Source organism: Sesamum indicum, linkage group LG7 (assembly GCF_026168435.1).
Source record: "Sesamum indicum cultivar Baizhima isolate 11 linkage group LG7, ASM2616843v1, whole genome shotgun sequence".
Lineage (NCBI taxonomy): Eukaryota > Viridiplantae > Streptophyta > Magnoliopsida > Lamiales > Pedaliaceae > Sesamum > Sesamum indicum.
In genome coordinates, this window is record NC_142663.1 from 7,033,925 (window position 1) to 7,056,092 (window position 22,168).

The 22,168-nt window shown below is 31.7% G+C and overlaps 3 protein-coding genes across 3 annotated transcripts; 2 read left to right on the forward strand and 1 right to left on the reverse strand.

Moving 5' to 3' along the window:
- The first annotated feature begins 10,958 nt into the window (after nt 1–10,958).
- On the forward strand, nt 10,959–14,495 carry LOC105166217 (thylakoidal processing peptidase 1, chloroplastic). The gene is made up of 6 exons (XM_011085488.3): nt 10,959–12,060; nt 12,824–12,892; nt 12,992–13,060; nt 13,147–13,233; nt 13,327–13,394; nt 13,711–14,495. The coding sequence occupies exons 1-6, from the start codon at nt 11,299–11,301 to the stop codon at nt 13,829–13,831; spliced, it is 1,176 nt and encodes a 391-aa protein (XP_011083790.1). The 5' UTR covers nt 10,959–11,298; the 3' UTR covers nt 13,832–14,495.
- Nucleotides 14,496–14,952: 457 nt separating this feature from the next.
- On the forward strand, nt 14,953–17,378 carry LOC105166216 (protein TUNICAMYCIN INDUCED 1). The gene is made up of 3 exons (XM_011085487.3): nt 14,953–15,315; nt 15,492–15,818; nt 16,475–17,378. Exons 1-3 carry the CDS (start codon nt 15,124–15,126, stop codon nt 17,210–17,212), a joined length of 1,257 nt encoding a protein of 418 aa, XP_011083789.1. The 5' UTR covers nt 14,953–15,123; the 3' UTR covers nt 17,213–17,378.
- A 152-nt stretch (nt 17,379–17,530) lies between these two features.
- Nucleotides 17,531–21,204, reverse strand: LOC105166309 (protein NRT1/ PTR FAMILY 4.5). The gene is made up of 6 exons (XM_020695497.2): nt 21,068–21,204; nt 20,860–20,938; nt 20,531–20,748; nt 18,950–19,396; nt 18,746–18,867; nt 17,531–18,598 (listed from the first exon to the last, which is right to left on the reverse strand). The coding sequence occupies exons 1-6, from the start codon at nt 21,074–21,076 to the stop codon at nt 17,707–17,709; spliced, it is 1,767 nt and encodes a 588-aa protein (XP_020551156.1). The 5' UTR covers nt 21,077–21,204; the 3' UTR covers nt 17,531–17,706.
- Between the last annotated feature and the right edge of the window lie 964 nt (nt 21,205–22,168).

Sequence of the window (22,168 nt, forward strand, 5' to 3'; positions counted from 1 at the left end):
GGCATGCTGTTCGTGGACAGCTACAGATGTCTCGGTTTATTGGGACTCCAATGCTACCCCATGTCTACTTTATTTTGTTATTATTTCAAAATTTCAACTCCAATCCGATTTAATTCATCTTAAATAATTATATCATTACTATATATTTATTATATGATTAATCTATAATTTAATAATAATAATTAAAAAGAAAATTTATTATTATTTTTCTTAAAATTTGGCATAATTATCAATACCCCATTGTTATTTGAAAAATTATTAATATCCCTGATTTTAGTGATCGTCTAACAATTAGCTCGATCAATTAAATTTTCATCTATTTTTTTGATAAAATGGCCAATATGCCCTTGTAAATTAATAATTATAGTTTTTAAAACTCTTCACCATCTACTCCATTGGATTTTTATAAATTTTTAAATTAAAAAAACAAAAAATATAGTAAGAGCAAAGTTGATTATTTCATACATCTATCCAATAATTATATAATTCTATCAAACATCAGGGGTATTTATAATTTTTTAAATAAAAAGAGGTATTTGTAATTATGACAAATCTCAGGGGAGGTCGTTGTAATTTACCCTAATTAAAAATAACTATATTGTTCTTTTTCTAATTCTAATATAATTATACATAGTTGTTTGTGGGTTGAAAAATTATATTAGTATGTGTTTACGTTTGTTTCCGTCCAAAAAATAAATTTATTCACTAATAAAATTTCATGAAATATGCTAATATCAACAAAAAAGTTGAATGAAAATTCATATTTATCTCATATTAACTTACTAATTACATACTTATTGCAGGCTAAATAAGTATTTTTTGACCAAACTACCCTTATACGTCTTCACATATAATGCATGAAGGAAGGTATATCTACATCCTCATAAGAGTAACTTAGTCACGAAATATCTGTATAATATGTAGTAATACGTATAAGTCAAATAGGGGTATAATATGGATTTTTATTCTTTTTTTTTTTTTAATGTGTAGCAATTTTCTTGAATTTTATTAACGTATGAATCTATTTATTGAATGAAAACAAATGTCAAAAGTATTAGATATAATTACACTAAACATCATGAGAGAACAATGTCATAATCCCTAGTAATTATATTTGTTATCGAATCAGTTATATTTCTCTCAATTTGATTTGAATAAGAATTCCTCTACTTAGCCAGAGATAAATTTGTATTGGCTGATTTCAAATAATTTTGGATTATCGATTCAAGTAATAGCAAAAGTTGAAAGTGTTTGGAAAAAAAAAATTAAAGTGTTTGAAAAATAATTTAATATTTATAATTTTACCAATAAACTGAAAAAATTGATAGAAAAATTGCTTATAACTTTTAATTTAGACCAATTCAATTTAAATAATTTAAAAAGAAAAACTGTAAATACAAAAAATTATTTTCAGCTTATTTTCAATAATAAGCTGATATATACATTTTTTAATTTTTCAGTGAAAAATAATGTATTTTTAATTTTATATAAATTTTCATGTGAAAGGAGAACATGATCCTTAATTAATCAATTCGTGTTATATATCATACCATTGTATCAAATCAATATATTTTTATCACGAATACTTATATAGAAATATATTTTTAATTTAATTATTTTTTAAAAAATTAAAACACAAACGAACAGGCCAACCAGCATAAATTATTAACTATTTATTGAATCAATATAATAATTTTAATTATATTAATATATTAGTTGAATCCATAAATTATTTAAAATAACAATCAATTTAAATCATTATAAATATATCTACCATATATTCCAATTCCGGTAGGAAATTGAGGGTTGAGAGTTAAGCGGCATAAGCGCGTGAGAGTGGGAATAGAACGCTTCGGACAACGATGTTTGCTAGAAACAAAAGAGTTTTTTTCTCAATCTACCTAGGACTTTGAAGTTGACCGTAGTGGATCTCGCTGTGTGTGCGCGCGTGTTAATAACTTTTCCTCTCTTTTATATTTTTCCATAGATAATAATTATTTTTTATATAAATTACATTAATATTTTCAAAAATTTTATAAAATAATTACATTTACATTCTTTAATCTATATTTTTTTATATAAGTTATTTATATTCTTTTAGGTAATTACAAAAATTACCATAACGGTCAAAAAATACGAGCAATTTGTGAAATATTATTGATATTTTTTAGGGGTGTATGTGTAATTATTTTTGTATAAAAATTGGTGATTTGTATAAATAATGTCAAGGTTTCTATTTGATGTATGTATACTTTTTTCAAAAAACGAGAATGATTTATATAAATAAATTATGAGTCATGAGGTATAGATGTGATTATTTCTAAATTTATTAACAAATGTCTATGTATATATTTGTGTGTATATAAATATTAAAAGAATAAAATTATTTCAGAATAGCGTTGCATCTTAAGATTAAAAAATTGCCATATCTCGTATTTGTATTAGTTAATAATATCATATTTGTGTCAACGATTGTTTTTACGTAGGGCTGTTTAATTCGGTTAATCGAATCGATTTTTCATTCGGTATGCTGGAATAGTGTACTGAAAATCGAATGGATTAATACCGAATTATCGGATTCATTTAAAAAAAATGCCATAATTTTTGAGTCTCGAGTTGGATTAAAATAGTTCCGTTGTTATTTCTATTCTTGTGCGGATACTTTAAAAAAATTAAATTTTTATAGCCAACTTAATTTAATTTTCCCACAAAAAAGAAAGAATTTGTAGTGTCATTGATGCAATATTTTTTATTTTTCTAAAGCAACTAGATGACAAATAAATATAAAATAAATAATAAATCAATTTTGGGAATGGTGATCCCATATTGAAATAAATAAAAGCGTGTTTGTTGAATCCAGCAAAAGTGCTTTTGGGAAAAAAAATTGTGAGGATTAGCCGACAAAAGCTACAGCCCCCCCACACAACTTTGAGAGCAGAGGATATGAATATGATATGGGATTTTTTCATGCTATTTTACTTTTACAACATAATTATTAATTAATTGAGTTAATCATATTTAAATTCTTTTAAAAATATAAAATCATATTTTTTGAAAACCATCAAAATTACATTTACACCCCTCTAAAAATTCATTGTTTACGCCTGATCCCCTTCCATGCAGGCTTGAATGAAAGATGCTGACGTTAGTCAAAGAAGTTTTACATAAACTTTTAATTTCACCGCTAATTTAACATTTTCATGTATTAATTTAAATTTATAAGAGGAAAAAATATAATAATATTAACTTCACTATGTATATATGTACATTATTTTTATCCCTCTATAAGTATAAAAATACACATTGGTATATTAAATGAAAGGACAAAATTAAAAATTTATAAGTCAAATTTTTTTCGTTCAAATCATAACGAAAGAAGGTCAGATATAAATAAAAAAAAAAAAACAAATAATACGATACAACCATGTGCTCTAAGCCACCTTATCTATGAAGAACCCTCACTTGAATTTTTTGAAGGGGTATAAGTATAATTTTAAATTTTTTTTAGAGAAAGTGTAATTTTATATTTTTAGAGGGGTCTAACTATAATTAACCATAATTAATAATAATAACTTTACCCAAAAAGCCAAATTCAGCAGCTGCTTCTCTTCACGCCGTGGAGACACAATTATTACCAAACATATTAAATCACATACATTATGCAATTCCAACATAATATTAATTTTATTTTTTCAAATGAATCAATTACATTGTGATTTTTAATAATCAATAATCGATATGTTAATTCTCGATATCAAATATTTACAATAAATAAAAATATCGTTACATAGGTCATAAAGTTATAGAACCTCAATTTCGTCGATTAAATTAAATTTCAACGGCAGTCGTTAATACCAATTTAACTATATTCTAATTGTTTAATATTTTTACAATGTCGGTTTGAATTAAAAATAAATAAATACTTGAAATGTATATGTAGACGGAAAATTATTTTTTTAAAAAAAATTAAAGTTTAATGTTCCCGTCCTCTCCGTTACACTCTAATATTCATATTATCTCGTGTTGTATTTGGACGAATAAATTTTAAATCAAGAATTTCATATTTATAGTAATAAATCTGGCGAACTTGTTTAGACAATTCAATGCTGCAAAAAAAATTTAAATTCTTTAGTTTCAATAAGATTTTTTCTTGATAAGTAAATATTGCGTAGATGATTTTGTAGATAAATACTAATTGAATTATTAATTTAAAATAAATATAAATTTCTAAATAATTAAAATTTTCAAAAAAAAACTAGAAAAAAAGATTTAATGTCACAACGAATTTTAAATTCTTAAGTTCCAATAAGATTTTCTTTTTATAAGTAAAATATTGTGTAGATGAATATGTAGATAAATATAAATTAAATTATTAATTTAAAATAAATAGAATTTTCTTAGTAATAAATAAAATTAATTAAAATTGAATCAATTTAATCCACCGTCGTTGTGCTGTATATAGATGGGTCCTGTCACTTTGTTCTTCGGATCCGATGATCATGTCTTAATCTTTATCATAAAAATGAAAAGTATATTATTATATTATAAATAGCAAATTATATTTTGATATTTGAACTATACTCATTTACATACTTTCTCTCTTTTTTTTTTTTTTTTTATCAATTTGTCATTTTAGCTTTGCGAAACTTGTACTCTGTCACATATGATCGTTTTTCAATTGATCTTTCTGCCAAAAAAACACAACATGCAGTGCATATATGATATTTAAGGGCAATGTTATGAGATATTTTTTACATCTGCACTGCGTGTGATGTTTTATTGACAAAAAAGCCACAAGAAAGCGTCATATATGACAAAGTGCATATTTTTCAAAGTTGAGATGGTAAATTGATACAAAAAAGAATTTAGATGACAAAGTGTGAAAACAGACATAGTTCGGATGACAAAATATAATTTATCCTATTATAAATAGCTGCTGGGATTTTAACATTTATAATGTTATTATATAGGGTAAATTACAAGAAGCTCATTTGGATTTAACATAATTACAAATACCCAATCGTTGTGTGGAAAATTACTAATACTCTCTAATATTTGATAAAATTATGTAATCCTTATATGAAGGTCTGAAATTATCAATTTTGCCCTTACTGTATTTTTTTTAAAAAAATTAAAAATTATAAAAAAATTAGACGGCATAGGGGAAAATTTGAAAAATTATAAATATATTATCCATTTAGTTCGTAAAAATTAATACTTGTTTATAAAAAATAACTAAATTATAATCCATTGCCTATAAATTGCATTTTAGTCAGTTAATCACAAAAAAATAGATAAAAAAAATAGATGAAAACTTTTCAGAAACTAACATATTAAAATAGTTATTAATGACTTTTAAAATTAAAAGTATTAGTAAATTTTTATATTATAATAAAATATTTATAATTATATCAAATATCAAGAGAAGTCGTTATAATATACTTTATTATATAAGCATAGGTAGAGTGGTTGTCTCTGCGGTGGTGGATTTAGAGAGCCCATTTATACGAACTCATGGCCCAGTCCATGGAGTTGTTTTCTTTGGGTTGGGTTAATGTAGAGCTCCACAGAATGCAAGTCCGCTGAAAAAAATTGCTACACTCGGGGCGGGTCCTTGAAAGGATTCTGGATCCAATTTAAACTAAGGTGGGTAGGGCTCATATGAGCGAAACCTGCCCCGTTTTCATTCCTAGCTAGATTTGAAATAAATCACATAAGTCAAATCCATAGATTCAGATTAGAAGCCGCAGATGAGTTGAGTCGGTTCGCGAGACTCGATTTTGAGCTATTCGAGCTCGAGCTCATGTTCCTCAGTTCATCGGCTCGTGAATTTTATTTAAATATTTTTATATATATTTTTCTTTTTAAAAATTTTAAAATTTTTATTTTATATTCAATACTTTATCAATTTTATACTCAAAATTGACCATATATTATAATTATTAATCAATATCATATATTTTATTTTAGACAATAATAAACTATGGTACTTTTATTTATATATTTAATCTTTATACAAAAACAAGCTTAATCAACAACTTAGTAAATTCTAATATTTTTTTAAACTAATTATTTAATATGGCACATATAAATTTTATGTTATATTTTAATATATTTGTAATCTCTTATACTTTTTTAAATTGACAAGTCCTAACAATTAACTTATGCTTTTTTATATTTATTTTTGAGTTTTATATTTATATCAAGATACATAATATGCATTATGTAATTTATTTTATTACGTATATATTTATGTAAAATTTAGTTATTCTTCTTATGAATTAATCTAAAGATGAGGATAATAATAACAATAATAATATTGATGATGGTTGAATAATTTTAATTATTTTTATTTTATTTTATTTTATATATATATATAATGAAATCAAAAGCTTAATCAACAATTAGTCATTTTAATATTTTTTAAAAGTAATTATTTCATATGACACATTTAAATTTTAAATTATATTTTAATATATATTTGTAATCTCTTATACTTTTTTAACTTGAAAAGTCCTAATAATTAACTTATGATTTTTTATATCTATTTTTGAGTTTTATATTTATATGAGGTATGTAGTATGAGTTATGCAATCTATTTTGTTACTTATAAATTTATGTCAAAATTTAGTGATTCATATGTTATGTGTTAAAAAAACGCACGGGTTCAATGAAATTGAACAATCATTCAAGATTTGGGCCTAAATGAATGCGAATCTTGAAGGGGGGACTTGCAAAAAAGGTGTTAGCACTTAGTATTGGATTTGAAATTGAATAAAGTGAAAAAGTAAGTGAATTTAATTAAAATCGGGATATTATGAATAAAGTTGATGAAAAGTGTAAGAACACGTGATAATATGCTTAGATAGACCTTAAAAGATAGTTTAGAGAGTCAGAGAGGTGTTTAAAGAGTGAGAAGTCCCTCGCCTAGAGGGACCAAAGCTGTATTTATAGGGGAGTGCCTCCCTCAGTTGGGGGTCTATTCCACTCCTTAGATATTCGTAGAGATTAGTTGAGATTGTTAGGATGAGGAGTATGTCGTCCTTATCTGCAGCTGGATGTGAGTTAGTAGGAGTCCTCTTTGTCTAAGAAGACCCCTTGTCTGCAAAGAATCCTAGCCGTGAGGAGGGTTCTCCTTGCTAGAGCTGATGTGATCCAAGTGACTGCTGACAAGTCACGTGGGAGAGTGGACTGCTACGTGTGTGGGTATTTTAGAGCGAATACTTTATTGGGCTTTAATCATGATCCGAGTCGGGATGTCCCTGATCTCCTTCCTTCTTCCTGGATTTCTTGGGCTATTTAGGATGTCTAGGCCTGCCTAATTGAATTGTGGGCTGGGACATCCTTGGTTTCCTGGGAACGTTATAAGCGTGGCATGTCCTGGGCCTCCTAAAGGATGCCGTGAGCTTTCATTTTCTTTCTTCTTTCATGGGCAGCTCGAACCTTTTTGAGCTGACTTATTTTATGAACATCTCTATGAATTAATCTAATTTATCTAAAGATGATGATGATGATGATGATGAGAATTATTATAATGAATCAATCCAAATTACATATTATATTTTTCATTAGGAGAAAATTCAGAAATAGCCCGAATTTTCATTTTCAATTTTCGACCAGAAATGAATTATTTCAATTTTGTATAGAGTTTTAGGTGAAAATAAGAATATATTTAATTAGTTAATGAGATTATTTTATGTTTTTAATGGTGTCAAATCTATACTTTTTATTTTACAAAAATAATAGTTTTATTTATATTTTTATTATTAGAGATGTCAAATCAAATATATTTTCTACTTAAATGCATTGATAGTTAGTTTTTTTTATATAATTTAGAATTGTTAGTAACGTCGTGTCAAAGTATTATAAAAAAAAATTATTAATTTGAATGATGTCTCAAAAAATATAACGCCCAAGAAAGAGTCCCTAAATCCATGCGAGGGGTCCATTAAGCGAAAAGTTTCGGGAAGGCCCATTGGAGTTTCGAGAAATCCCAAGAGGCTGCGGACATGGCGACCACCTAGACAGCGGGAGGTTCCCCCTACACATGCCTCTCCTTTCCGTAAAGGATAACGCAATTTATGTTTATGTGATATTATAAATGAATAAATTATTTTTTATGAAAAAAATAACAATTTAGTACTTTATATTTTTTAAAATACTGTAATTTTACTCCTTATCTAGGGAGGTAAATTGCTTTATTTTAGAAAATATAGGGAGATAAATTATTGCATTTTAAAAAAAGTATAGGAGGGTAAATTGAAAAAATAAATAAATTATAGAGTGGTAATTTGTTCATTTACAATATCACGCAGGGATCGCTTGCATTTTTCCCTTATTAAATATAAGGGTTTTAGAATAACTAATTTTAATTGTCAATATGTATTTTAATTAGATACATTCAGACTTCATTTGGATTTACGGATTTATATTTGAAAAAGGGATTTGAAAAACTGTTTTCAAATGATTTTATATTAAATGAATTTAAATTCCATCGAAATATTATTAAAAATAGCTTAAAATGAAAAATAAAGAAGTTTAAATAATTTGAGACGTATCATTTTTTGTTCACAGCTAATAATTTATGACATCGCAATACTAAAATTTAAAATGTCATTTAGACATTTAAATATTTTTACGAACATATGTATATCACTTATTCTGTTTTTAATTATATATTAATTTTTTATTTTAATATCTGTGTCATATTCATCTGATTATAAATGAATAACTATTGCCTGTGGCTAAATTTTATTTAAAAAAAATAAAACACGATTTCAGGTGTGGAGCAATGCTCCTCACCCAGTCAACTAAAAGAACATAGTCAAAATATTTGAAAAGTCAAGTAAACAAAATGCGCTTACCTACTTGCTTCAAACAACCATTCAATGATAGTGTTTTTTTTTAATAATTATTATTATTATTTTTATTTTTATTTTTTTCGATCAAAAATAAAAAAAAAAAAACTAACATTCAATAACTTACGAATGGCAATAAGTCAGATTAACTCAGACTCGATTTAATTGGAGCAAATTTGAAATTTTAAATAAATTTCAGGATGGATTTCAGCTGTTAGTGATTTGATTCGAACTCATCTTAATCATTTTGTAATCTTTTTAAATATTTTTTTTATATTTTTATATAAAATATATTTGTACATATATATAAATATGTATAGTTTATTTATACTTATATATACTACATGAGCTTAATATTTTTATAAATTAAAATAATAATATAAATAGTTTACAAATCTTTTATACTTATATAATTTCCACATATTCTAAATTAATGTTTCATCGTGTGAAATATGTACGTATAAATTATAAAATAAAGTTAATATTATTATCTCATATTTTTTATATTAGTATTATTTTAAAATTTTTTTGAGTCTATCTTAATGGATCCCATGTCTAAACTAGGTCTGAATCCAATCATAGTGTTTGAATTTGTGATTTGGGTGTTTTGTTTTGTGTTTGAAAATAGAGAGATAAAGATAAGTAAGTGTGTTGAAAATAGATGGTATGTTTGAATTTGTATTTTGAGGCAATTTAAAATATTTTAAAATAGTGGCGTAGGTTTTATGTTGAGATTTAGGAAACAAAAAAGCACTGTTCAATATTAAATCATATCTCTTTTATAATATATTTTTATATTATATATATATATATAATATTATATGTTTAATGTTGTATTTTAGAGAGATAAAAATCACTGTTTATTGTCAAATCATGTCTTTTTATATTATATATAAGTGTGTATATATATATATTATATATCGAAAGTTGAAAATAAAAAAAATACATAGATAAGGTATAAAAATACAAAAATAAATATCATGTCATTGTTAATTTTATTTGAATTATTATTGAGTTTAAAAAATTCAGCAAGTTGTATTAAATATCAATTGAATTTGAATAATTTAATAATTTTAAATATATTTTATTATTTTACACTGATCGAAATGAACTCGAGACAAACTTGAATATTGACCAAATAACTTCTTTTTTTTGGTCAAATTTAGTTTATTAAGTTTAACTAATTGAATTCAGACGAATTTTATCGAATAATTTTAGTTGAGTATCGAATAATTTAATTTAATTTAGCAGCATATTGTAATTTAAAGGGTAAAATACATTTTGCTTTCCTGAATTATTCGTCACGTGACATTTACCTCGTAACTAACAAATGTAACATTAACCCCCTTGGTTCGATAAAAATGCTCCTCGTATCTTGAACAATTATATTATTTTTAATATATTTTAGTATTTTGCACATTAAATTAGCATCAAATTATTTTTTTAATAAGTGAATAATTTACATTAAAAGTGGAGTATAAATTAATATATATAGTAGATTCACAATAAATATAATATAACCAACAACCCATATATGCTTCTTAAAAAAAATTGAGAAATATACATATGCTAAATCAAAAGTTAAATATTTTTAGAAATAAATAAATAAATTTATTTTGTCATATTTTTTTGAAAAAATATGTTAAAAGAATCAATATTTAACTATTCACTTTTATCTAACAGAATAAATAGTTAATAACTTAATTTTGTCATTAAATCAATAAAATATTTTCATAATTTTTTTTGGTGTATTTGTTGTACTCATTTATTAACTTTAAGTTTGTAAAAACTAAAAAATAGAATTCGAAGTATTTAATTCACTAATTATGTTTTACTTTAAATTGTTGTAAATAAATGATATCTTTTTTAATTAAGAAATTTTTGATTAAATTTATAATGAAAAATTACTATAATTTTTTTTGAACTAAATATATATAAATAATATAAGAGTAATATTATCTAAAATTTTAATTATGAGGAATAAGTGTTATATTTATTAATTGTGGGGATAATTGTTACGAGATTAATAGTTGAGGGGGCAGAGTATATTTTACACAAATTTAAATGAGTAATAGTAGCGGCCATCTCATTTATTAAACCCCAATTCCAGTCTACGTTGTTGAATTTTTGGCCACTCCCAAATCCCCCCCCTCCTGCCATCTAGCCATTCCTCCCCTTTCTCCGGAAAAGCTCCGCCCTGTCTCCGCCGCGTCTGAGGCTACGTTTTTCCGGGTTTTTACTTGGTACCCTTCTCAGCTTCCGCTTCTACCCACTGATATAAGCTCACCTTTCAATTCCACTCTTATCCGTTTGGTTCATCACTGATCTCTTTTGTTCCGATGGCGTTATTAGCCTTCTAGAGCAGTCGCTCATCTCGAGGGACCTTGCGGGACCCGAAATTTTCCTTTTCTTCTTGATCATCTTCGTAGAATTCGCCGTTATGGCTATCAGATTCACCGTCACCTTCTCGGCGTCCGTCGCCTCAAACCTCGCCGCTTCCGGGAAATGCTCCGCCTCCCGGTTCTTCAACGAGTGCGCAGGGCGATCACGAATCTTTCAACACTCGCCCTCACAGAGGCCAGACTCCGGTTACTCCGACTTCCGCCGCCCCAAATCGGACTCAATTCCCGTCAATCCGACTGCATCCATGTATTCGACTCTGGCCAGGGAAATTCTTGGTGGAGAGACGCAGTCGCCTGTGGTTATGGGATTAATCTCTTTGATGAAGCAGTCAATGGGAACTTCTTCTAGCGTAAGTGTTTTGGGAATTTCGCCGCTTAAAGCATCGTCGTTCATTCCGTTCCTACCAGGTTCTAAGTGGTTACCGTGTAATGAACCCACGAGCACCGAGGTGGATAGAGGAGGGGCCCTTCTTAGTAGCAGCAGCGCCACCAGCAGCAAAGTTACACCCAAGACTGAAAGTGTAAGTGGTGGTGGTAGTAAGGGTTCAGAGGCATTTGCCATGGCCAAGAGTGGTGGTGCTAGTAGCCCGAGCGTTTTGCCACAGAGTAGTGGTAGCAGTAGTAATAGCTGGCTGTTGAAATTGATGAACATGTGCATGAGCTCTGAAGATGCTAAGGCTGCTCTGACTGCTTTCAGTGTTAGCATTCTTTTTAAGTCGACTTTGGCTGAGCCGAGGTCGATTCCCTCGACCTCTATGTACCCAACCCTTGATGTGGGCGATCGGATTCTAGCCGAGAAGGTAAAGTTTTGATGCAGGTTATGTTTTTTCTGATTTAATGTATCATCTTATGACTTTTAATTGTTCAAGTAGCATGAGTATCTCTAACTGGGTCGTACTGGATTATAATTTGTTGAATTGTGCTGCGTAGTACATCACTCATTTTCATCAAAAGAAATGGGAAACCTAGACCTCTGCTTAACTAAAGTTTTGAAATACAATTTCTTATGTAGAATATTGGATGTGGATCTGAATAAGACAGAGTATTCGATCAAGATGCTTGTGCTCAGAAACCAGAATCAGTTTTCTGGTGCATTAGTTTGATTTACGTAGCAGTTCTGGATATTTTGTTTTATGATAACCCACTTGCTTCTTTACATATTCTGTATGTCTGTATTTTAGGTTGATGGCAGTGCTATCAAACTGTTGCTCCGAGGAAAAACTTTCAAACTTGCAACTTGTGAGAAAACAATCAGATAGTAGTGATGTTTCTTCATGCCGCATCACAATAGTTGTGCTGTTATGTTATTTTTTAGTTTTTATTGAGGTGTAAAATGGTACTAGATGATTGCAACTAATTTCAAGATTTGAATCATAACATGTTCTTAGCAACAGTAGGCTTCAGTCTTAAAGGCCAGAAGTTAACTTTAGATAGTCTAGATGCAATCATATATATCAGATTTTTGATTAGTTCCTACTGAGCTTCAGACGAGAGATTGGGATCATAAAATTAGAATTTGCGAGCTAAACCCTGCTTGCTCTTGTTTATTTGGGAGGTTTCCAGGTTTCTTATATTTTCAAGCAGCCTAAAGTCTCGGACATCGTCATTTTTAAGGCTCCCTCAATTCTTCAGGTATTTTGTATTTCGTATGTGATGCATTGTCAGATTGTTCACTCTGATTGTCTGATCATGGAGTTGACATGTTCTTGATTGTTGTGATGTTCTGCGCAGGAAATTGGATTTAGTTCATCCGATGTATTTATAAAAAGAGTTGTAGCAAAAGCTGGTGACTATGTAGAAGTAAGTAACATCAATTGGTTGTCAAGTCTATTTGCTTTTGGTCTCATCTTCTCCTTCAATGGGTCTAATATTTATATCTTATGCAGGTCCGTGATGGGAAATTGTTGGTCAATGGTATTGCTCAAGATGAGGATTTCATCTTGGAGCCACTTGAATATGAAATGGACCCAGTGGTAACTCTTTGTGCTTGTTATTCTTTTTTCTCTCCTTGTGTCCTTGGCATCATATGAAATGGGTGAACTTATTTGTTATTTTTATTCTTATAGCGTGTACCCGAAGGCTATGTGTTTGTATTGGGAGACAACCGGAATAACAGCTTCGACTCTCATAACTGGTAATGAATATATTGCAGTATGATTAATCATTGCCAGTATTCTAGTTATGTTTCCTCTTAAAAATCTGAAAGACATTATCAATCTATCGTTCTTTTTGTTTCTTTCCTTTCCTTCTCTGGTTAGCATACATATTATGCTGGTGATGGGTGTGAAAAGTATCTGACCTAACTTGTGCATGAAATCTGAATTTATAACAAATTAACAGATATGAAGTTGGAGAGAAAGAACTATGCTTTATATATTTTAACTACCAATTGGATTTCTATAATCTTAAGAAGTGCATGGATTTTGAGTCACAATTGTTGCGTTTTTCAGGGGTCCACTGCCTATCAAAAACATTGTTGGTAGATCAGTCTTCCGATATTGGCCCCCTTCAAAAGTATCCGACACTCTGTACAACACATCCCAGCTGAGTAGTGCTGTTGCATTCTCGTGATACTTCACCTTCTTGTTTCTCAGATTGTTCACCGAGTTTGTGTATTAACAACCATTGCCCCTAGCCCACTGGGCTAATTCAGGTTCCTGTGAATATTTACTCAACCTTCTTAGTACTCGAGTGTTTTTGGTGATGGATCATCTTTATCCATCATAATGTCGAGACTACCACCAATAGCCTAAGAGTGGCTAGTCCTGAATTCTTCATATGATGAGTTCCATTTTCGTTCAGCAGCTTTATTGGGATGAAAATTGAAATTGGTCTATATATTTGAATATGGGATGCCTGGTGGTTTGATCACAAGCAACACATTTGCAGATTACTCTTTGGTAGTCATTTGTTTTGGTGGCAGATGGAGTTTTCGGAAAAAGGGCCAGACCGCGGTGTACCATGTCGAGACAATCAGATAACAGCTGCCAGTGTTTTCTACTTTCTGCCACTTGCCATCAATGATCTAAGTCCATCCAAGAATTTCACCTATGCAAGTGCTGCCGATTGCAAGCAGAACCAACTACTACTGATAGTAGTCTGGTGAGACTGGCGTTCTGGGAGATGTTGCTATTGCTGATTATATTCATCAGTTGCTTTGTAAAGACCGCATCGTATCTGTAATGTGTCTGTAAAACAGGTCCGGTTCAACGTGAAATTTTCCTTTCTTGAGTGATTTTCTTCCACTTCGACAGCTGTAGGAAAATTAGGAGGATGACATGAACGATAACCGGGTGTAACATGAATTTAACTTGGATAATAAGAGTAGGTATACTCATCCCATTAGAAAAATTGGGACTCTTGCCTGAGAAAATTTTAATTCAGATCAAATTTGTATGGATTGAATCAATTATATGTCAAATACAATATATTTGCATTAAGAATGGTGCATAATTTAAGAAAAGTGACTAATTATATGTTAAATTATTATGCTTGTAGTTGGCTAAATTTGATTTGTGTAAGAATTGTCCATCCAGTCCCTAATTACTCCACTTGTTTGGAAATCCAAGTTACAAAATATTACATCAATTATTTAAACTATATATTGATTCCAATAATAAATATTATTCTTATTTTTTTCTCATTTTTACTGATAATGCAAAGCGAGATCGAAGTGGATCTAGTCTTAAGCAATTTTGTAGAGTTGACACCCAAATGTCAAAACTTCTCACGGAAAGCCCATTATCGTTAACTTGACTCAGATCCCCGATCAAGTTAGCGTGCAAGCCCTCTCCCAGTCCCCCTACCCCTGCCCCCCGCCGAGGATCCTATTGCCTATAATTCTGTTCATTCATTTCTCAATCATGTCTCCCACTGCTGCAATTCGCGGCCGAATTTTTACTCTTCTTTTGCTCTTAAGTGTTCAAAAACTTCTGTTGGTTCGCTCATCAATAGCTCCCCCGCCACCCCCCTTCAACATTTCTCACTTCCTCTTTCCCAAAGTTACCGCCTTCATTGAATCGGGTGTCGCTCCTCAAGCCCCTCATCTTTTACAGGTCAGTTATATTCTTCAATTTAAGCGTTTTCAGTTGATTTTGGTAATTGCGACCTTCCGGGCTTTGTTTCTTTCTTGATATTAAACTAGTTAATTAGAAATTATGCCTTTGAAGTTGGAAAGGAAAACTGGACGACATTGGTTTCCTTTTGAGTTGGAATTTTTGTGTGATTTCAGGGTGTTTTGGATGCTATTACCAATAAAGAGAAGTGGGCATTGGAGGATATTCGAGTTTCAGAACTAGATGTGAAGAAAGCGAAATATGGTACGGTGCAAACACGGGAGTTCCGGGTTCGGATTGGGAAGAGTGAAATTGTGTTCAAGGTGTATGAGGAAGCGCCGGAATGGAAGAAACTTGCGGTGCTGAGGAAAAATGGGTCATCAAACTTTGAGAGTTTGGTTAGGGAAATTGGTTCTAAGGCGGTGGTTGATAGTTTTAAGATTGAAGGCCCTTTCGAGTTGCAGGCCGCTAGAGATGATGATCAGCTCTCACTTATGTTGCCTGTATGTACATTTTCTCTCTCGTCATACTGATGTTGCCAATCATTTGCATGCTAATCTAAAAAGCTTTACCCCTGACGGTGAGTTATTGACTCATCATTTGAATTTTGTTATTTAGTTAATGTTTAAGTGAAATACCATGTTCTGGAGTTGAAATTGAAAATATAGTTTGAAAAAAGAAATAGTATTGAAACAGTTAGGATTAAGTTATATCAATTGATATGTTTCAATGTTTTTGAGATGTTGGAGGAGGCTATTTTCTTGGATAGATGATTCTGGATAAAAGAAAATTAAATTATCGCAAAAAGAGAACTTTTTCTTTTGGTTTGAGTGTAAGATATAAAGACTTTTTAATCCATTAATGACAATTGGATTTAGAGTGCGGGAGATACAATGCCTGCCTCAAGTCGTCATTTATGCTTCATTGTTGTCTTGGCACTTGGCATTTTTGTGGATGTGGTACTGCAAATAGTTTTGTGCTTCTTGTTTCTCTCTCATCAAGGTCATGCCTTCTCACTCGCTATATTTTCAACTATCGAAGGCAATTTTGGTGTTAACATGCTAAATATTTATCTGGTTTTGTAATAACTGTGTTTGTAGTACGAGATAGTGCTTTCACTGGGATTTGTCTTTATTTTGCCTTCGCTGTATATTTTCAGTTTAATACTACACACTCTGGTTTGAGGCGAATATCAGTTGGTGAAGGCGTCACTGTTGAAGTACAAGGTGCTGAAGGAATTTCTACATTTCATCCTCCTGATCCTCATCAACCTCTATATCGCATTTTCACTTATAGAAAGTGGAATGAAATTGAATCTATTTGGCCTGCATCATGCACAAAATTACTCCCTATACGCATTCTGGGTTCTGCATCAGTAGTGGCCTACAGAAGTAAAAAATCAGCTGCTCTCAGGACTGTCTTTTCCTCCAGAAATGCGATTGAATTACTACCAGACAAGTGCTATCTGTGGCCAAACTATGAGAAGCCAAGACAGTTTTTTAGTCCTTTGAGCCTTAGAGTAGCTTTAAAAGTCCTGAGCAGTTTCCTGGATGAGAAACCCAATCCAAATGTTTTGTTGCGATCTTTCAGGGCAAGGATTGGAGCATCGACCATATATCGCTTTCAGTTGGAACTGGAAAGGAATATCAGAAGCAATGATACTTACTGGAGTACGTTAGCTCAGTGGAGAACAAGGCCTATTGTTGAGCGTGTATGGTTTGAAGTAGTGGCGAGGCTTGATGGTGAGGTATTGAAGCCCTTAGTCATCAAGAAGGTTAGACCTTTTATTGACATAGACTCAATTTCTTGGAGTAGTTTATTGTCGAATCTTTCCTTCACCAAGTTTCCGTCTATCCTTGTCCCACCTGAGGCACTGACACTGGATGTGAAATGGTAGGAAAGTGATGGTGATTGTCGAGCGTGTTTCTCTCCTCCTCTGTATAAAAACTTGTTCATATATACAGAATGATCTGCTCGAGCACATCGCTTGATTTGTAAAGGAACAGTGAAACCAAGTCACCTGTATGAAATGCAATTACAGATTTTTCTTCATCAAGATCAAATTTTCTTTGTGTAAGTATTCACTTGCATGTGTACACATCTGGCGTTTTAAAATCCTGAAAGTTAGTACGCTTTCATTTGTGCTGTTAGTGTATAAATGTAGAAGGTGATTTCTGTCTATTTACCGATTCTCACTTCAGTCGAAAACATTACATTTTCAGTTTAGCAAATAGACAGTATTATTCAACTTGCTGATAACATATGATGGATATTTAGACACATTCTTTGCCTCTCTCAGAATTCTGAGATTAGTTACTTGATCAAGGACCCTGTTATAGTTGCTGAAGCTGTTGATTTACCAAAGGGAAGGATCCCATAGTACATAATATTTTAAGGGGTAGAACTCCTTTTAACGCTCACGTCAATTCTCTCCTCAACATAATCCATGGGACCACTCTGTTCTTGTTTCACTTCTACCTTCTTGTATCTATACCATGACGCACATACTAAATAGACCCCGAAATTCACCACGCTAACTCCTGCAAGTAGCCAGTAGAAATATTCTAGCTTGTCCCTGTTCAGGTTGTTATTAGCCAGCCATCCTCCACTCACCTTGTTCACCAAATTAACCACCACCGTGCTCGTATAGTATCCGAAAGCCAATGAGCACCAGGAAATGGCTGTGCTCAGCGACTTCATGCCGAGTGAGCTCTCTCCATAGAAGAATTCCATTAGCCCCACAATTGTAAACATATCGGCCATTCCAAAAATAGCATACTGGATTCCTATCCAGAATATGCTCATCGGTAAGGGCCCTGGTGAGTCCACCATATTGTGCTTTATGGCTACTCTTTTCCTGTGTGTCTCAATAATTCCACTCACAGCCATGGAGATGGCTGAAAGAACCAATCCCACTGCAACCCGTTGGAGTTGTGTGATTCCAGTGGGGATTCCTGTGAACTTCCGTGCCAAAGGGACAAAAAGACGGTCATAAATTGGGAGTAGGATGAACATGAATACCAGGGGGATTACTGGAAGTGAGGGTCCTGGTATTTGAAAATTTCCTATCTTCCTGTCCATAGTAGTAGTCTGTTGGATTGAGAACGTCTGAAGCTGGGCCAGACAGGTGTTCATGAAAACAGTACTGAGTATTATTGGGAGCATCCGGACTAGAATCTTTGTTTCTTCGACTTGTGTGACAGTACACAATTTCCAGGAGCCAGAAGTACTATATGTGGGGGAATCTTGTGAGCTCCTCAGAATTGCAGCGCGATCCAAGCACCTGAAAGGGTTAATTACTTTAATTAAGTCTTAAGGTATGCCTTCAATTCTGACAAGAAATACGTCTGATTTGAATGAATTACTCTGCAGATTCTCCTGTCTGAGTTCTAATTTCTTGTGTGTTAATAATGCATCATAAAAGACTTACTTAAATTGATCTGTCCTTTGCAGAATCTCGTTACGTCCAGCTTCTTTATCATAAATCTCATGCAATTCTTGCGCCATATTTGGTACTGGGAGATTTCTGTTTCTAACGGCTACTACAAATACCTATTCAAGCAGGAAATCAGGAAACTTTCCCAAGCCTGAGAAAGAAAGTTCTGGTTCAAGAAATTCATGATAAGCCTCGTACCTGTAGAATTCGAACTAAAGGGCTTCCCTTGGGAATGTTAGTTCGATAAACTGATTTCCCCATGCTTAGGAACAGAATAGCCAGTGCAACAGCTATAGCACAGACACCGAATGACCAATCCCATCCCTGGTTGGTACTTATCCAGACTAAAAACGTCACCCCAAGCATTGCTCCAAACGTAATTGAAAACATTAACCAATTAAAGTAGCTTGAGAGAGAAGCAGCCTCCTTGGGGTCCGTTTCGTCAAATTGATCAGCTCCAAGAGAAGGCAGAGCCGCTTTGATTCCTCCGGTTCCCAGTGCCACCAAATAAAGACCTGTGAACAGTATTGCCTCCTGACTGCTAGTTGCACGCTCGCACTGGGCCGTTTTGCTCAGGTCCACATCTTTACAAGGAAAAGGCCTTAGATGTTTGAAATGTGCTTGCACTGCTAGCAGAACATACCCCTGGAAATCCAAAGGTTTTGTTGATTCAGACATCTAAATAGAAGGTAAGAAAAGAGTTTCTTCTGTTAATTGCTGTATTTCTTTTCTATAATGTTTATAATCTTGAATCCTATTCTTAGAAAATCCTAGATATCATAATCTTTATATATATATATATATATATATAGTTATAACTTATCTACATTCCGAGAATCCCAGAACTCCAAAGTTAGTTTTGGTGAGATTCCTGTTGTTTTTCATTGTTGCTCAAGTTTCAAGATGCTAATCTTTGCTCATTGATCTTGCTGTCAATATGTTTCTGCCAATAGTTTCAGCAGACTAGCTATTAGCTAAAAAGAGTATGGGAGTATTTACAACTGATTTTTTATCAACCTTTTTGTAAATTTTATTTACAGTTTGAGCAATTAAAATGATTTAAGCTAAAAGTCATAAGCAACTTCCTACCAACATTTGTAGCTTTAATACAAGCTGTTTTCCATATATTCTATTTTCTTTCTTTTTTACTTTTATTTTCAAATCCTCCCAACTTTTAATACAACTAAACTTACAACTTTATGATTAGGACATGCTAACTGTCTGCCTAGTATTAGGATGATTATTCACATACTATGACTTCGGTATTCCAACTTTTTGAGTGAAGAAATTGGAGGCAACACCATTTTCAAGTTCTCTTCGTTATCTTGTTTTTGCTTACAGTGACTGTCAACCACTTCATTTTATCATTATATTATTCATGTTATTATATATCGTAGAATTATAAAATGATTTCCGTACAACAGTGATAGCATTTCTTCATTTTTTTCTCTTTTTTGATGCATGCATGATGAAGATACCTGATGCATTTATCTTTTCATTGAATGTTGAGCTGCTACTATTCATTACATTATACGACGGAGCTACTACGCTGTCTGAAAACAGTATAACCATTTATCTTCAGTCTTATGCCAATGATTTTAATACACTAACATCTCTTACGAAGGAATATAATAATATGCTTGAAGTTAAGTGAATACCAATGTCATTATCCCTTAATTGATAATATGTTCTCTGTTGAATTGATGATAACATCATTTTTTCATAGTTGTAAATTCATGATAAAGACTATATATAGTGTGTGAAAATATAGTCTTTTACCACTATTTCCAAGCAGCCGAAGATGACACAAGTCTTGAACCTTGAGAAGTAAGTGTCTGAGATAAATCCTCCGAATAACGACAGCAGAAATGCTGTCCCCATGAAGTTTGTGAGAGCAGTTGCTGATTTGGTTAAGCTGAAGTTCATGTACCCGTAAAAGTAGGTCACTAGGCTCACACCATTTGAAATAAATGCCATTGTCTCCAATGCTGCCATCGCTGCACGATCAAGAATGATTGAAAATCATAAGCCGGTACAGAAAACAAATGGAAAAAACAACATTCTTTTCGAGGTTAAAAAGAAATTACTTGCATTTTTCTCTTACTCACCGAACACGAATATAGTAGCTCTATGTCCTCCCAGCCTTGCTTGCTGTTTATTTTGAATGTTGAAATTCCGAAGAACCCCCTGCAAGTTATGGTACAACAATGTAAGAAGAAGTAAACAAAATTCTTGGCAAATGTCTTGGAAGAAGCATTAGGATTTTTAGTTAGGAAAGGCTGTAGGAAGATAAGTTTGTAGATTTGGTTTGCTTACCATTTTCATGCAGCTGTGCTTTATTCTGCAAATATATCTATCTCTCTGTGTGTGTATATATATCTGCAATTAAGGTGCAAAGGTAGGGTGAAGATTTTAACATCTTCTACAATGCTTATATAGAGTTCAGAAATGCCTTTGTGACAAAAGTTACAGCCCATGAGAACGAGGAATCTATACTTGCTAGAAATATTGCAGTCAACTTGGGGCTAATTTGTTTCTTATGGTTGGAACCTTCTCTCTCTCTCTCTGTGTGTGTGTGTGTCTGTCTCTCTATCTCTTAATCAACATTAATAAATTAAGATTGTTTTGACTTTGTTTTGCCACATAATTGGATGACAATGATCAGCTGATGACAGACTTAAGACAGGATCATCTTTTAGGTACGTTCTGCATTGTTTGATGTGTGATGAAGTAGTTTCAAATTCATTAGATGCCATCCGTTTCGAATTCTACAACTTACAGTGACTTAAAGGATAAACACACACACACACGCAAAAATATATATATGATCTGATCAGCTAAATTCAGAAAATTTTGATTCTCTTTGCTGTATAAATTCTTACATTCTTGTTACTGCTTACAATCTTTCATCGACATAAAAACGAACTTTTGTGTTATCATGAATTAGGTTTGCATGGCATCAATGTACATAGGATTTCTATTCACATGATATTTCATCTTCAAAGTAAGTACCTAGTCTCATTCAACGAATATTAAACTGCAACATTCTCAATCAATACATGTATGCACATTCAAATGTCAAAGCGTATCTATTATTTTAGAACATTTGCAGCGTCAGCATTAGGCCCGGACAACTACACATATATTATTTCATTACAAGTGAGTACATGAGTCTACATATATTTGGTAGGGAGTAGAAATCAAGATTCACTGTTGAGACCAAAGTGTGCTGGAGTGGTGATGTAATGGTGATTTATTAGTCTAAGACATGTTTTTCTAAGAACTGCTAAACCTAATGCTTGGTGATGGGGTCAGGACATTATTCTAGTTAAGGATTTTGTACACTTATTTCACATGTAGATTCCTTGTGTGCTGGTTTTGTTTTTCATCTTTGTTTCTATCTGCTGCAACCTTTCA

Bases quoted from the DNA above. Each gene is read 5' to 3' on its own strand.
- LOC105166217 (XM_011085488.3), top strand. From the start codon at position 11,299: ATGGCTATCAGATTCACCGTCACCTTCTCGGCGTCCGTCGCCTCAAAC. The intron at 13,061-13,146 runs GTAAGTAACATC...TATCTTATGCAG, and splicing joins AAGCTGGTGACTATGTAGAA to GTCCGTGATGGGAAATTGTT. The intron at 13,234-13,326 runs GTAACTCTTTGT...TTATTCTTATAG, and splicing joins AATATGAAATGGACCCAGTG to CGTGTACCCGAAGGCTATGT.
- LOC105166216 (XM_011085487.3), top strand. From the start codon at position 15,124: ATGTCTCCCACTGCTGCAATTCGCGGCCGAATTTTTACTCTTCTTTTG. The intron at 15,316-15,491 runs GTCAGTTATATT...GTGTGATTTCAG, and splicing joins AAGCCCCTCATCTTTTACAG to GGTGTTTTGGATGCTATTAC. The intron at 15,819-16,474 runs GTATGTACATTT...GTATATTTTCAG, and splicing joins AGCTCTCACTTATGTTGCCT to TTTAATACTACACACTCTGG.
- LOC105166309 (XM_020695497.2), bottom strand. The intron at 19,397-20,530 runs GTAAAAGACTAT...TTGGATTTCCAG, and splicing joins TCGGCTGCTTGGAAATAGTG to GGGTATGTTCTGCTAGCAGT. The intron at 18,599-18,745 runs GTAAGTCTTTTA...TAACCCTTTCAG, and splicing joins CAAAGGACAGATCAATTTAA to GTGCTTGGATCGCGCTGCAA.